At 40.7% G+C, this 17,434-nt stretch overlaps 1 protein-coding gene across 4 annotated transcripts in view; it reads right to left on the reverse strand.

Moving 5' to 3' along the window:
• Positions 1-17,434, reverse strand: part of SORCS1 (sortilin related VPS10 domain containing receptor 1) — an 810,676-nt gene that overhangs the window by 209,733 nt on the left and 583,509 nt on the right. For all 4 annotated transcript variants that reach the window (XM_069754250.1, XM_069754247.1, XM_069754248.1 and 1 more), the window contains exons 9-10: positions 11,545-11,724; positions 4,185-4,331 (exon numbers count right to left, since the gene is read on the reverse strand). In XM_069754250.1, the coding sequence (XP_069610351.1) occupies positions 4,185-4,331; positions 11,545-11,724 (327 nt within the window). The remainder of the gene's footprint in view (positions 1-4,184; positions 4,332-11,544; positions 11,725-17,434) is intronic.

A 17,434-nucleotide genomic window follows, 5' to 3' on the forward strand; every position in this document is an offset into this window, starting at 1 on the left:
AGGAGGAGGAGGTGAGCTGTGACATAACCTATTGTGAATGGTGGATTCTGTGTTATCTACTGTATATAGAAGTGCTATCAGTCATTGTACAGGAGGAGGAGGAGAGCTGTGACATCACCTATTGTGAATGGTGGATCCTGTGTTATCTACTGTATATAGAGGTGATATCAGTCATTGTACAGGAGGAGGAGGAGAGCTGTGACATCACCTATTGTGAATGGTGGATCCTGTGTTATCTACTGTATATAGAGGAGTTATCAGTCATTGTACAGGAGGAGGAGGTGAGCTGTGACATCACCTATTGTGAATGGTGGATTCTGTGTTATCTACTGTATACAGAGGTGCTATCAGTCATTGTACAGGAGCAGGAGGAGAGCTGTGACATCACCTATTGTGAATGGTGGATCCTGTGTTATCTACTGTATATAGAGGTGCTATCAGTCATTGTACAGGAGAAGGAGGTGAGCTGTGACATAACCTATTGTGAATGGTGGATTCTGTGTTATCTACTGTATATAGAAGTGCTATCAGTCATTGTACAGGAGGAGGAGGAGAGCTGTGACATCACCTATTGTGAATGGTGGATCCTGTGTTATCTACTGTATATAGAGGTGCTATCAGTCATTGTACAGGAGGAGGAGGCGAGCTGTGACATCACCTATTGTGAATGGTGGATTCTGTGTTATCTACTGTATATAGAAGTGCTATCAGTCATTGTACAGGAGGAGGAGGAGAGCTGTGACATCACCTATTGTGAATGGTGGATTCTGTGTTATCTACTGTATACAGAGGTGCTATCAGTCATTGTACAGGAGGAGGAGGAGAGCTGTGACATCACCTATTGTGAATGGTGGACCCTGTGTTATCTACTGTATATAGAGGAGTTATCAGTCATTGTACAGGAGGAGGAGGTGAGCTGTGACATCACCTATTGTGAATGGTGGATTCTGTGTTATCTACTGTATATAGAGGAGTTATCAGTCATTGTACAGGAGGAGGAGGTGAGCTGTGACATCACCTATTGTGAATGGTGGATCCTGTGTTATCTACTGTATATAGAGGTGTTATCAGTCATTGTACAGGAGGAGGAGGTGAGCTGTGACATCACCTATTGTGAATGGTGGATTCTGTGTTATCTACTGTATATAGAGGAGTTATCAGTCATTGTACAGGAGGAGGAGGTGAGCTGTGACATCACCTATTGTGAATGGTGGATCCTGTGTTATCTACTGTATATAGAGGAGTTATCAGTCATTGTACAGGAGGAGGAGGTGAGCTGTGACATCACCTATTGTGAATGGTGGATCCTGTGTTATCTACTGTATATAGAGGTGTTATCAGTCATTGTACAGGAGGAGGAGGAGAGCTGTGACATCACCTATTGTGAATGGTGGACCCTGTGTTATCTACTGTATATAGAGGAGTTATCAGTCATTGTACAGGAGGAGGAGGTGAGCTGTGACATCACCTATTGTGAATGGTGGATTCTGTGTTATCTACTGTATATAGAGGAGTTATCAGTCATTGTACAGGAGGAGGAGGTGAGCTGTGACATCACCTATTGTGAATGGTGGATCCTGTGTTATCTACTGTATATAGAGGAGTTATCAGTCATTGTACAGGAGGAGGAGGTGAGCTGTGACATCACCTATTGTGAATGGTGGATTCTGTGTTATCTACTGTATATAGAGGAGTTATCAGTCATTGTACAGGAGGAGGAGGTGAGCTGTGACATCACCTATTGTGAATGGTGGATCCTGTGTTATCTACTGTATATAGAGGTGTTATCAGTCATTGTACAGGAGGAGGAGGTGAGCTGTGACATCACCTATTGTGAATGGTGGATCCTGTGTTATCTACTGTATATAGAGGTGTTATCAGTCATTGTACAGGAGGAGGAGGTGAGCTGTGACATCCCTTATTGTGAATTGTGGGTCCTGTGCGACCTGGTGGAGGCAGACAGAATTGTGTGATTTATTTTATGCCTATGCAGGAGATATGGATTTGTGCATCAGATAAACAGAGTTCAGATCATTATAATGAAATAATAATAAGACATTTCTTAGCGCAGAATTTTGGACCTAAAAAGTCACAGTGATAAAAAATGGAGATGAATTGTAAAGATAATCCCTAGAATTACCATCCAGACCTGTAACAGCACAACACTCCACCTCTCAGTTTGATAAGTTATTTGTAAAGATACTGGTAATTTGTGCAGAATACATCATTTGTAAATGCCTCATTAGTCTGCAGACAGACAGATAATTAGCAAACGACAGCAGAAGTTTTACAGAAGGAGTCATTTTGGTTTTTGGAGACATTTATAGCGCGGGGGAAAGGGGCAAATGTCTGCCAGCGTGTACGGATCTCTGCCATTACATCACCCGCAATCATACGCTGATGCCAATCTCCTCATTAGTGGCTTGTCATGAATAAACATCATGGCACAGTACAGTGGCGCTATATGGAGGTATTATATCATTATGACATGTTATGTCATCCATTGGCATATGGTGTATTATAAGGCAACTATGTAGGCTTCTTATAGTGGTCTCACGTGGCCACTTTATGTGCTATTATATCAGTGCTATAATGTACAACTATGTCAGCATCTTATAGCAGTTCTATAAGGATAAGTTGTGACTGGTATTGTAGAATTATGTTTACTTCTAGATCCTGCAACCGCATGACGTCACAGGGTACAGAAAGCACAAGAGACGCCCAGGATGCCGGCCGAGGAGGCAGAACACAGAAGAAGAGAAGGATTTATGTGAATACTATATGGTGGTGTTTATAAGACCTCTTACAGTACAGACCAAAAGTTTGGACACACCTTCTCATTTACAGATTCTCCTGTATTTTCATGACTATGAAAATTGTACATTCACACTGAAGGCATCAAAACTATGAATTAACACATGTGGAATTATAGACTTAACAAAAAAGTGTGAAACAACTGAAAATATGTCTTATATTCTAGGTTCTTCAAAGTAGCCATCTTTTGCTTTGATGACTGCTTTGCACACTCTTGGCATTCTCTTGATGAGCTTCAAGAGGTAGTCACCGGGAATGGTTTTCACTTCACAGGTGTGCCCTGTCAGGTCTAATAAGTGGGATTTCATGCCTTATAAATGGGTTTTGTTAAGTCTACAATTCCACATGTGTTAATTCATAGTTTTGATGCCTTCAGTGTGAATGTACAATTTTCATAGTCATGAAAATACAGAAAAATCTTTAAATGAGAAGGTGTGTCCAAACTTTTGGTCTGTACTGTATATGGGCACCAAATGGCGGCATTATGTAGGTACTCTATTGTACTGTTATGTAAGCATCTAATAACGGTCGTATATGGGCACTATATGGTGGTATTAGGAAGCCATCTAATGTGGGCAGTACATGGTGGTATTACGTAGGCAATGTGCTGGCATAATTATGTAAGCATCAAAAAGCAGTCTTATAGGAGCACTCGATGGCGGCATTATGTAGGCAATGTATTGTACTATTAGGTAAGCGTCTAATAGCAGTGTTATATGGGCACTATATGTTGGTATTAGGTATGTATCTAAGGTCAGCAATGCATGGCGGCATTATGTATGCACTGTATTCTATTTTGTAAGTGTCCAATAGCAGTATTATGTGGGCACTATATGGTGGTGTTATGTAGGCACTGTATTGTACTATTAGGTTAGTGTCTAATGCAAGTGTTATATGGGCACTATATTGTGCTATTATGTAGGCACTGTATTGTACTATTATATAAGAGTCTAATAGCAGTCATATATGGGCATTATATGGTGGCATTATGTAGGCACTGTATTGTACTATTAGGTAAGTGTCTATTAGTAGTGTTATATGGGCACTATATGGTGGTATTATGTAGGCACTGTATTGTACTATTATATAAGTATCTAATAGCAGTCGTATATGGGCACTATGTGGTGGTATTACATAAGTGTTGTATTTTACAGTTATGTAAGCATCTTATGTAGTCACCATTATTTACAGTAGATGTAAATTGACATAAATAAATTGTAGATTGACATCTGAAAGCAGTGCCATCTGGGCACCATATAACGGTATTACTTAAGCTCTATAATTTGAGATTTATTTTATTTCAATTTGTGTTTCATGCACAATTAGGCAAATGATTATGTTTGCTTCTGCCGTGATCCTGTAACACTCACCAGCAGGCAGTTGACGGGGTTTCCTCGCAGATCAGCGTCCGGTGCCTGCAGCAGGTGCCAGTCTCTCCCTTTATTGTACGTGATGAAAGTCTTTACCTGGCTGTCAGTCTTCTTGTTTGCCAGGAACATCCCCTTTATCCCTGCTACCTAGGAAAAATTGACGCAGCTGAAAAACAGATCAATCTGAGACAGGCTTTTAAGCTCGTCAGGCCGGTGGGGAGGCTGCTCTGGAGCTGGAAGAATTGGTCGGATGTCAATATAGCAGCAGAGTGTGGAAGCGATGAATGCCAGAGGACGAGAAGGAAGGTTCATGCTGCCTACAGACACGCAGACTGCTCACCGTGTAATGTACGATTTTATCAGGATAACATTCATCTATTTGTTTTTTGTTTTTTTTTGCAATATTTGTAAACATTTTATCAAAATCCGACACATGATAAATACTGCACGACAGTGCACAAGGGCTGAACTACTGATACAAATCCACACAACACAGTGTACTGCCATACAGGCTCTGCAGGGTGCCGTCTGTGCGGAGACCTCATCCATGCAGGTACTGCTGTTTTCTGCACAGAGACCTCATCCATGCAGGTACTGCTGTTTTCTGCACAGATACCTCATCCATGCAGGTACTGCTGTTTTCTGCACAGAGACCTCATCCATGCAGGTACTGCTATTTTCTGCACAGAGACCTCATCCATGCAGGTACTGCTGTTTTCTGCACAGAGACCTCATCCATGCAGGTACTGCTGTTTTCTGCACAGATACCTCATCCATGCAGGTACTGCTGTTTTCTGCACAGAGACCTCATCCATGCAGGTACTGCTGTTTTCTGCACAGAGACCTCATCCATGCAGGTACTGCTATTTTCTGCACAGAGACCTCATCCATGCAGGTACTGCTGTTTTCTGCACAGAGACCTCATCCATGCAGGTACTGCTGTTTTCTGCACAGATACCTCATCCATACAGGTACTGCTGTTTTCTGCACAGAGACCTCATCCATGCAGGTACTGCTGTTTTCTGCACAGAGACCTCATCCATGCAGGTACTGCTGTTTTCTGCACAGAGACCTCATCCATGCAGGTACTGCTGTTTTCTGCACAGAGACCTCATCCATACAGGTACTGCTGTTTTCTGCACAGAGACCTCATCCATGCAGATACTGCTGTTTTCTGCACAGAGACCTCATCCATGCAGGTACTGCTGTTTTCTGCACAGATACCTCATCCATGCAGGTACTGCTGTTTTCTGCACAGAGACCTCATCCATGCAGGTACTGCTGTTTTCTGCACAGAGACCTCATCCATGCAGATACTGCTGTTTTCTGCACAGAGACCTCATCCATGCAGGTACTGCTGTTTTCTGCACAGAGACCTCATCCATGCAGATACTGCTGTTTTCTGCACAGAGACCTCATCCATGCAGGTACTGCTGTTTTCTGCACAGATACCTCATCCATGCAGGTACTGCTGTTTTCTGCACAGAGACCTCATCCATGCAGGTACTGCTGTTTTCTGCACAGAGACCTCATCCATGCAGATACTGCTGTTTTCTGCACAGAGACCTCATCCATGCAGGTACTGCTGTTTTCTGCACAGAGACCTCATCCATGCAGGTACTGCTGTTTTCTGCACAGATACCTCATCCATGCAGGTACTGCTGTTTTCTGCACAGATACCTCATCCATGCAGGTACTGCTGTTTTCTGCACAGATACCTCATCCATGCAGGTACTGCTGTTTTCTGCACAGAGACCTCATCCATGCAGGTACTGCTGTTTTCTGCACAGATACCTCATCCATACAGGTACTGCTGTTTTCTGCACAGAGACCTCATCCATGCAGGTACTGCTGTTTTCTGCACAGAGACCTCATCCATGCAGGTACTGCTGTTTTCTGCACAGATACCTCATCCATACAGGTACTGCTGTTTTCTGCACAGATACCTCATCCATGCAGGTACTGCGGTTTTCTGCACAGATACCTCATCCATGCAGGTACTGCTGTTTTCTGCACAGAGACCTCATCCATGCAGATACTGCTGTTTTCTGCACAGAGACCTCATCCATGCAGGTACTGCTGTTTTCTGCACAGATACCTCATCCATGCAGGTACTGCTGTTTTCTGCACAGATACCTCATCCATGCAGGTACTGCTGTTTTCTGCACAGATACCTCATCCATGCAGGTACTGCTGTTTTCTGCACAGATACCTCATCCATGCAGGTACTGCTGTTTTCTGCACAGAGACCTCATCCATGCAGGTACTGCTGTTTTCTGCACAGATACCTCATCCATACAGGTACTGCTGTTTTCTGCACAGAGACCTCATCCATGCAGGTACTGCTGTTTTCTGCACAGAGACCTCATCCATGCAGGTACTGCTGTTTTCTGCACAGATACCTCATCCATGCAGGTACTGCTGTTTTCTGCACAGAGACCTCATCCATGCAGGTACTGCTGTTTTCTGCACAAAGACCTCATCCATGCAGGTGCTGCTGTTTTCTGCACAGAGACCTCATCCATACAGGTACTGCTGTTTTCTGCACAGAGACCTCATCCATGCAGGTACTGCTGTTTTCTGCACAGAGACCTCATCCATGCAGGTACTGCTGTTTTCTGCACAAAGACCTCATACATGCAGGTGCTGCTGTTTTCTGCACAGAGACCTCATCCATGCAGGTACTGCTGTTTTCTGCACAGAGACCTCATCCATGCAGGTACTGCTGTTTTCTGCACAAAGACCTCATCCATGCAGGTGCTGCTGTTTTCTGCACAGAGACCTCATCCATACAGGTACTGCTGTTTTCTGCACAGAGACCTCATCCATGCAGGTACTGCTGTTTTCTGCACAGATACCTCATCCATGCAGGTACTGCTGTTTTCTACACAGAGACCTCATCCATGCAGATACTGCTGTTTTCTGCACAGAGACCTCATCCATGCAGATACTGCTGTTTTCTACACAGAGACCTCATCCATGCAGGTACTGCTGTTTTCTGCACAGAGACCTCATCCATGCAGGTACTGCTGTTTTACAACCCCTTATATCCAGAGTACAACGGAGCATGACACACTGCTCAAAACATCGCTGTTATACGGCCATGTGCATGAGCGCTGAAGCCACTAAACATGTACGATGCCAGACTAGGCACAAACAGGGACCCAGACTAACAGGATCATTAGGATCAGATAGGCACCTACTGTGCATAAAAAGGTCTATCCCCTTGGGGAAGCTACAAAATTAAGAAGCGAAACGTACGTTGGGGGCTCTGTTTGATCCCTTTCGGTGCCATCTACCCCATCTAGTATTTACTGGTAAGCGCTGTGTGACATATATTTATTTGAGATCACTTGGTCTTATTACTTTTGCACTTTATGAATTATAAATAAAGATTATTATTATTATTATTATTAATAAACACTTCCCACTATACTTGCACTGTATGATGGGGTGACTGGCACCGGTGATCTTACACATCATCCTTTCTTATTATCACGTTGTGTTTTATATTAAATTTTTACTGTGATATGTTAATAATAAAATACTCTTTTTAACCAGAATAATCCTATCCTCTCCGGTTTTTTTTTTTTCATAAAAAGTTCCTTAATAGCATTACTAATTACCACAGAATTGGCTGTCGTGTGCACATGAGGAATAACATTATTTGCAGCCATTATATAACTTGTATCCTGCATTTTCAACACTTCCTCCTCTGCAGGCTCAATAATTGATTTTCAGTTGCCTCTAAGCTAGTGGATACAATTTAGCAACATTGATGTCTCCCATACACAGCACACAAAGACTCAAAAGGATTCCTACTCTCCTTTCTCTACAAAACACATGAAGCAGCAGCAGCATGGAGGGCATTATGTAGTGGTAATGAGAAGTGTTTCTGTGAATCCACCTTTGGAGTTATATAAACACTTACTAGAAAGAAGCAGCAGCATGTAGCACATTATACAGCAGTAGGGAGAAATGTAGCTGTGAAGCCAGCTCTGGGGTGAGATGAACACTCACTAGAAAGCAGCATCGTGGAGAACAGTATATATCATTACTGAACAGTACAGCTGTGAATCCAGCTCTGAGGTGAGATAAAATCCCTACTAGAAAAAAAACATCAGCATGGAGGACATTATACAGCAGTTACTAGAAATGTATCCAAATATGGGGTTAGATGAGCACTAATGAGAAAGCAGCATAGAGAACATTATATATCAGTACTGGATAATACAGCTGTGAGTCCAACACAGAAAACACTTACAAAAAAGCTGCAGCACTTGTGACAAAGTCGTGCAGGTGAAACGCACGTTGAAGCTTCCGATACACTCCCTTGTGTGCTCCTGTGCTGCCAAACATCATGTCTCAAGGGAATTTCCTTTTATAATAATGCGGCATTACTGGGATCTGTGTATTACTTGGTGGGTTGAGGTGGTGCGATGATCTGATCTTTGAGGACCTGCACCAGTCTATAATGTATGACCCCCCTGTCTATCGGTTATTATACTAAGTGTGCATACTCTGTATATATTTATACTATATTTATACTGAGCCCTATTGATCTGCAGACACAATGTCCTATTATCTACTGTTTATATACTCATAGTAATAAACTTCAGTTATTTATTTCAAGCAGTAGATTTCATCATTATATTTACACATACGGGTTATTAGGATTTCCCCCTAGAATTTTCAGTAGAGCCTTGTATCTTTCAGGAACATCTGGACTTTTCCATTCTTTCCCCCTTTTTTCTCGTACTTCTCTTCCTAGTCCATGTTATTACCCTTTGGTATATTATCATCATGTTTATATTAATAAAACACTTTCATTCTTTCTAAACACTCCTTACTCTTTCTGGGTTTCCCTTTTTCTGTCCGATTGGTTACATATTTTTATCTATTAGTATCTCACTATCTATTGATTGCATCGGATCAGAACTCCCCTTTTTGGTTATATATTTGTGTTAGAATGCTTGTGTTTCTCTTTCTTTCTCGCTTTGCTCCTTCCCCTCTTTTCTTTTTTTTGCCTCATGTGAATGTAAGTTTGGAGATCGTATCCTTCAAATAACAGCAGAAAAATAAGGTCAGACATCCATCTCCTGGGAACTTTGTCCCAGTCAAAAGTTCTGAAAAATCTGTTCCTGCAGTGATTTTCCTTCTTCTTATTGGAACGTGCACATCGTAGATTCAGACTGAAAGCAGCAAAACCGTAAAGGAACGCGTGAGGAAAGAATGAGTTCAGAAATACATATGTAACAAGCCAGAATGTGTGTTCTACATTAGATTCCTCACGTTTCTCCTCATTTACTCTGATGATGCCTTTACACCTCCTGGGCTGATCTCTGACGTCTCATCAGGTCGTCACCTGGAATGGCTTACAACAAACATATAGGAGATTCCAGAGGTGCAGAGCACTTGTTGGCTGCTTTGCCTTCACTTTGCGTCCTACTAATGCCAAACCATCACAACTGGGTTGAGGTTGGTGATAGTGGAGGCCATGTCATCTGACACAGCCTCTGTCCCTTTTCTTCCAGGTCACAATGTCCATACATAGTTTGCATGAGTTTTGGATCATTGCCCTTCTGCAAAATAAATGATGGTCCCGTTACGTACAGACCAGATGGGATGGTGATCGCTATATAACGCTGTGGTAGTCATGCTCGAAAAGTGCCTTAAATTTGGAAAAATCACTTTCACCAGTAGAGTCCCACCACCAGCACGCCTTCCCTTCACGCTTCACGGTGGGCATCACACATGTAGAAACAATCTTCTCACCTTTTAAGGAGATGGCAGTTGGTACAAGAAAAGTTTAACTCCTCAAACTACAGTACAGATTCCACTGACTTTTGAGTCTAGTCCTTGTGTTGGTTGGCCCAAACATGGCTCTTCTTATTTACAGTTCTCAGTAGTGGCTTCTTTGTAGCAATTCTACTCTAAAAGCATCTACTCCCAGTGTGCTCTTGACAGTTGATGTTGAGTTGTGTCTACTACTTGATGTCTGATCATCATTTATGGGGATGTAATCTGAGGAGCTGTTAATTTGCTTTTCCACAGCTGGCAACTTTGATGAACTTATCCTCTGCAGCAGAGGTAATTCTTCGTCTTTCTTTCCTTAAGCAGTACTCGTGAGAGCTAGTTTAACCATAGTGTTTGATTTTTTTTCATGACAGCACTTGAGGATGCGTTCAAGCCTCTAGCAATTTTATCGGATCGATTGACCTACATGTCTTTAAGTAATGATGGACCATGGTTTTGACTTACTTAGTTGAGTGGTTCTTGCCATATTCTGGGTTAGAACAATTGTGGAATAGGGTTCGGTACTGTATGGAGCTATGTACCAACACTAACTTTGCAAATCACACCTGGTGGCTGCAAACAATTTTCTGAAGGCAAATTATTCGATAAACGACCACTTGAGGTATAACTGCTCTGTAGAAGATAATTTCAGTTGAAAAATGATGGAGGAGGTGAGATAATGCCAAGGGGGGTGGTCAGCTGTCATCAGGGTAGGAAGAGGGTTAGCCTAAAATGTAACACATATTCTGGTTTGTTTCACAGGTGTATCTTTCAGTCTTCTTTTAACAGGTGTTGCTTCCTTCTTTCGTGGTTTTGCTACCTTCAGCCTGAATCTACCTATACTGTGAGGCAGTGAGGGAAATTTATATTGGAGGGATGGTTTCTGTCCCCCAGGACGCGCATAGAAGTGTATTGAGGCCTCTGGAGTACATTGCAGTCACAGGCATAGCTATGATTGCAGTCCAAAATAAAAGTAAGTTTGGACTTGGTCAAGCTATTTGACCAAGGCAGATTTCAGAAAACCCTGCATGGGCTTTTGTTTTTGGAGTGAACTACAGGATAGTAGTGAGGCGGATCACTTCGTCCAGCTGCATCTTACCAGTGGATCATGACCACAGATTCCATTAAAAAGCTGCAGCAAAGGGTTGGGTGTGTCATTGTTTTGTTTGCGAGCTGCAGAGGAGGTGACTCTGGGACATACAGCTTGTGTGAAGCTAACACAGAGCCAAGGGAAGCAAAATACCTGGCGCTCCCTTAGCGTTACACGGTGCTGCAGTCGCCCACGGTAACAGGTTTCGGAGACAGACTGCTTTGACGCCCCGGCTGCGATCAGGAGGATACCGTTTGCCTTTAATTTGTGAGTTTTGGAAAATAAACACATTTGCGTTGAACTTTACTGGGTCACTGCCTCATTATTGCACGGTGTGAACACCTTCACACTACAATACATATTCTAACAGTGAACAGGGGTGTCCTCTTATTTTAAGGTCTCCATCTCTACCTGTGGAATTTTCCAATCAATTCCAAAACAAGGGAGACTTATCTATGAGCCACGGTGACATACCTCATAGAGGTCGATCATGACATTTCCCTCCGGACCCTTGATGCTCTTCACATTTTCCAGAGCGAGCGTGAAGAAAATCCCCCGAGTGTCGGAGATGTAGAGGTTATACGTCTCGTTTTGGTTCCATTCTTGAATAGCAACAAACACTTGGTTTTCATCAGTGCTGATCACGTGCATGTCCTGTGGAGAGAGGCTGGCGGTATTAATATAAGCTGCGTATTATAAGCTGGGATCGTTCTCAGTAATGAACAATTGGAGTGAAGTTTATTAAACTGTTGATTAAAGAAATACTCCGGAAACATCTGATACATTGTATCTTCCCCAATGGCAAAACAATGGGAGAATGGAGGGGTGAAATTACAGTATGTCTGTGGAGTCTGGTATTTGATGTGTGATGCAGCATTGAGACTTATGATCCCTTCACATTCTCATCAGTGACAGAACATTCATGGGGCCAAGACAATAACAGAGAGCACAATCAGCAAAAGAGTAACCTTTCCAAGGGGAGGCTGAATCAGCGAGGTGTATTCATCAATTTCCCACCCACCAGAAGGAGGGAAACAACTATGACAGTAACAGATTGTAAAGATAAAAAAAGACACCAAGAATGTTACATAAGATCCAGGAATGAATCTACGCAGCCATGTAATAACGTAACACAAAGAAGGGGATGGAACATACTACTTTATTCTTCACACTATATAAAAGAATATAACTACTATAATACTGCTCCTATATACAAGAATATTACTACTATAATACTGCCCCTATGTACAAGAATATAACTACTATAATACTGCCCCTATGTACAAGAATATAACTACTATAATACTGCCCCTATGTACAAGAATATAACTACTATAATACTGTTCCTATGTACAACAATATAACTACTATAATATTGCTCCTATGTACAAGAATATAACTACTATAATACTGCTCCCTATGTACAAGAATATAACTACTATAATACTGCTCCTATGTACAAAAATATAACTACTATAATACTGCCCCTATGTACAAGAATATAACTACTATAATACTGCCCCTATGTACAAAAATATAACTACTATAATACTGCCCCTATGTACAAGAATATAACTACTATAATACTGCCCCTATGTACAAGAATATAACTACTATAATACTGCTCCTATGTACAAAAATATAACTACTATAATACTGCCCCTATGTACAAGAATATAACTACTATAATACTGCCCCTATGTACAAAAATATAACTACTATAATACTGCCCCTATGTACAAGAATATAACTACTATAATACTGCCCCTATGTACAAGAATATAACTACTATAATACTGCTCCTATGTACAAGAATATAACTACTATAATACTGCTCCTATATACAAGAATATTACTACTATAATACTGCTCCTATGTACAAGAATATAACTACTATAATACTGCCCCTATGTACAAGAATATAACTACTATAATACTGTTCCTATGTACAACAATATAACTACTATAATACTGCCCCTATGTACAAGAATATAACTACTATAATACTGTTCCTATGTACAAAAATATAACTACTATAATACTGCCCCTATGTACAAGAATATAACTACTATAATACTGCCCCTATGTACAAAAATATAACTACTATAATACTGCCCCTATGTACAAGAATATAACTACTATAATACTGCCCCTATGTACAAGAATATAACTACTATAATACTGCCCCTATGTACAAGAATATAACTACTATAATACTGCTCCTATGTACAAGAATATAACTACTATAATACTGCTCCTATATACAAGAATATTACTACTATAATACTGCTCCTATGTACAAGAATATAACTACTATAATACTGCCCCTATGTACAAGAATATAACTACTATAATACTGTCCCCATGTACAAGAATATAACTACTATAATACTGTTCCTATGTACAGGAATATAACTACTATAATATTGCTCCTATGTACAAGAATATAACTACTATAATACTGTCCCCATGTACAAGAATATAACTACTATAATACTGCCCCTATGTACAAGAATATAACTACTATAATACTGCTCCTATGTACAAGAGTATAACTACTATAATACTGCCCCCTATGTACAAGAATATAACTACTATAATACTGCCCCCTATGTACAAGAATATAACTACTATAATACTGTCCCCATGTACAAGAATATAACTACTATAATACTGTTCCTATGTACAAGAATATAACTACTATAATACTGCTCCTATGTACAAGAATATAACTACTATAATACTGTCCCCATGTACAAGAATATAACTGGTCAACAGCATTTTTGGTGCCAAAGATATTTCATCGAATTTAGGGTAACTTTGCGGTGCTGATTCTGAATATGTCATCAGTTTTGCCAGATTGGCTCAAGTTTTTGAGATTTTTCGTAAAATGTGTAAAAAAAAGACGTAATTTGCTACACGCGCATTAACTTTATTGATATTGTCATGAATACAATAAATTTAACAAAGTAAATGTTGATTTTAGTTTATTTTAACTAGTTTTAGAAAGTAATCTTCAAAAATGAACAAGACATGAAAGATAGGAGACATTTAATCGCTGGAAAAGCGCTTTTTATATGATTTTCTTCTATGTGAGCTATTTGGGCAGTCACGCTGTAGATTCCAGCAGTAATCAGCCATCATATGTCTGTCCCATCTGCCTTGGTACCTTTCCTCCATCACCATAATATCCTGATGAAATCTCTCCCCTTGTTCTTCGCTAAAATCTCCAAGGTTTTCTGGAAATCTGTCCAAGTGACTGTGAAGATAATGCAATTTAATGCTCAGGTGTACACCCAGATTTCTAAATCTCAATAGCATGTTTTGTACCAGTTCTTCATAATTGTCTGCCTTTTGATTTCCCAAGAAGTTCTTCACTACCAACACAAAACTACACCATGCAGCAGCTTCAATGTCATTCATTTCCTTAGGAAAATTTGAATCTTTAATGAGTTTCCGAATTTGAGGACCATCAAAGATTCCTGCCTTCAGTTTTTCGCTACTAAGACCAGGGAAAGATCTGCAGATGTACATGAAGCAATTACCATCTTTGTCTAATGCCTTGACGAACTGCTTCATTAATCCTAACTTTATGTGAAGTGGTGGTAGAATGATTTTTTCCCTGTCCACCAAAGGTTCGTTCACTATGTTTGATGCTCCTACTGTCAAGGTGTCCCTTGAAGGCCAATTCAGTTTCTCCCAGTGCTGATGTTTTGCTCTACTATCCCACATGCAGATGAAGCAAGGATACTTTGTGTATCCACTTTGCTGTCCAAGTAAAAAGTTGACCATTTTTAAATCAACACATATCAGCCACGAATGTTCATGGTAGCACAGTTTCTCCAAGACCATTTTGACATTTTTGTATTGTTCTGCAAGTTTAGTTGAGTGAGCTACTGGAAGAGATGCACACTGATTGCCATTGTTCAACAAAACACATTTCAAACTCCTTTTAGAACTATCTATGAAAAGCCTCCAGTCTTCAGGACGATATACTTGTAAACCCATTTGCAGCATCAGGCCAGGAATATCCTTACAATATACAAGTAGGTCATCTTCACAGAAAAATTGAAGAAGTGCTTCTTCTCTGGTCCGGTAAGATGTAATTTTAGTTCCAGGCGTCAGACAATTTTTTTCACTTAGCCTTGAAGCTAAAAGTTCGGATGCACTTTTTGAGAGGTTGAGGTCTCTTATTAGATCGTTGAGCTCTCCTTGGGTAAATTGCGTAGGTGTTCTGAAACTTCCTTCATATTCTAGTTCACTTCCAGAACTGATGTTTAGCTCCATACCCTGCATTTCATCATCATCAGGTGGGGGAAGGTCAGGTAACATGGTAAACACAGGTACAGGCACATCTTCACAATGAGGGACAGGCCTTCTTGCAGATTCCATGTTAGGATACTCCCATTTTCGTTTCTTATGCTTATTGAATCCTTGCACTTGCACTGCACAGAAATAACAGTCATCATGATGATTTTTTTGCTCTCTCCACACTATTGGAACACCAAATTTGAAGCTTTTTCTTTGTCCTTTGCTCCATTTTCGTAATAATTCGATACATGCTTTGCACACTATATGTGGTGCCCAAAACTTGTCTTGGTCCCCAAGCATAACCCCAAAATAGGCAAAATACACTTTTTTTTACGAAGTCTGTTATGTTTCTTCTATGTTTTGGCAGTGTGTATTCACCACAAATGTAACAGAATGAGTCTGGATCGTTAAGACAACTTCTTCTTGATGAGTTCATGCTTTTCACTGGAAAACAGACAACAACATAAAGTTAGTGCAAAAATCAAGCTATGAACAAACTTTTAGAACACTAATTAACACAAAACTATATTGAGAACTGCTCAGTTCAAGTACTAATCCAAAGAAATTAATGAGATGATGCGTCGCATTTACCAACAAGTGCTATAAATAAGATACCAAAAATCTCAAAAACTTGAGCCAATCTGGCAAAACTGATAGCATATTCAGAATCAGCACCCCAAAAATACCCCAAATTCATTAAAATATTTTGGACACCAGAAAAAAAAATTTTTTTTGTTGACCTAATACATCTCCTATGTACAAGAATATAACTACTATAATACTGCCCCTATGTACAAGAATATAACTACTATAATACTGCTCCTATGTACAAGAATATAGCTACTATAATACTGCCCCCTATGTACAAGAATATTACTACTATAATACTGCCCCTATGTACAAGAATATAACTACTATAATACTGCCCCTATGTACAAGAATATAACTACTATAATACTGCCCCTATTGTTGTGAATTCTGTTGTCAAGCTCCCTCCTGTGGTCGTGAATGGTACTTCGGCGAGTTCCGTCTATGGGCTCCCTCTGGTGGCTATGAGTGAAGCTGCGGCTTCTGAGGTTCCTTACACAGGTGACATGGTTTATCCTTTAGTTGGCTCTGCTATTTAACTCCTCTCAGATCGTTACTCCAGGCCTGCTGGCAATGTTTTTGCATTTGTTCAGTTCGCTCCTGGATCTCTCTGGTGACCTGCCTTCTCCTGCAGAAGCTAAGTTCCTGATAGTCATTATTTGTTCACAGTTTTCTTGTCCAGCTGGTTATCATGATTTTGTCTTGCTAGGTGGAAGCTCTGGGATGCAGTGTGGCCCCTTCCGCACCGTGAGTCGGTGCGGAGGTCTTTTTGCACACTCTGCGTGGTCTTTTGTAGGTTTTTGTGCTGATCGCAAAGTTACCTTTCCTATCCTCTGTCTATTTGGTTAGTCTGGCCTCCCTTTGCTGAAACCTGTTTCATTTCTACGTTTGTGACTTTCATCTTTACTCACAGTCAACATACAGTTAGGGCCAGAAATATTTGGACAGTGGCACAAGTTTTGTTATTTTAGCTGTTTACAAAAACATGTTCAGAAATACAATTATATATATAATATGGGCTGAAAGTGCACACTCCCAGCTGCAATATGATAGTTTCCACATCCAAATCGGAGAAAGGGTTTAGGAATCATAGCTCTGTAATGCATAGCGTCCTCTTTTTCAAGGGACCAAAAGTAATTGGACAATGGACTCTAAGGGCTGCAATTAACTCTGAAGGCGTCTCCCTCGTTAACCTGTAATCAATGAAGTAGTTAAAAGGTCAGGGGTGGATTCCAGGTGTGTGGTTTTGCATTTGGAAGCTGTTGCTGTGAGCAGACAACATGCGGTCAAAGGAACTCTCAATTGAGGTGAAGCAGAACATCCTGAGGCTGAAAAAAAAGAAAAAATCCATCAGAGAGATAGCAGACATGCTTGGAGTAGCAAAATCAACAGTTGGGTACATTCTGAGAAAAAAGGAATTGACTGGTGAGCTAGGGAACTCAAAAAGGCCTGGGCGTCCACGGAT

The sequence above is a fragment of the Ranitomeya imitator genome, chromosome 2 (genome assembly GCF_032444005.1).
Source record: "Ranitomeya imitator isolate aRanImi1 chromosome 2, aRanImi1.pri, whole genome shotgun sequence".
NCBI classification, from domain to species: Eukaryota; Metazoa; Chordata; class Amphibia; order Anura; family Dendrobatidae; genus Ranitomeya; species Ranitomeya imitator.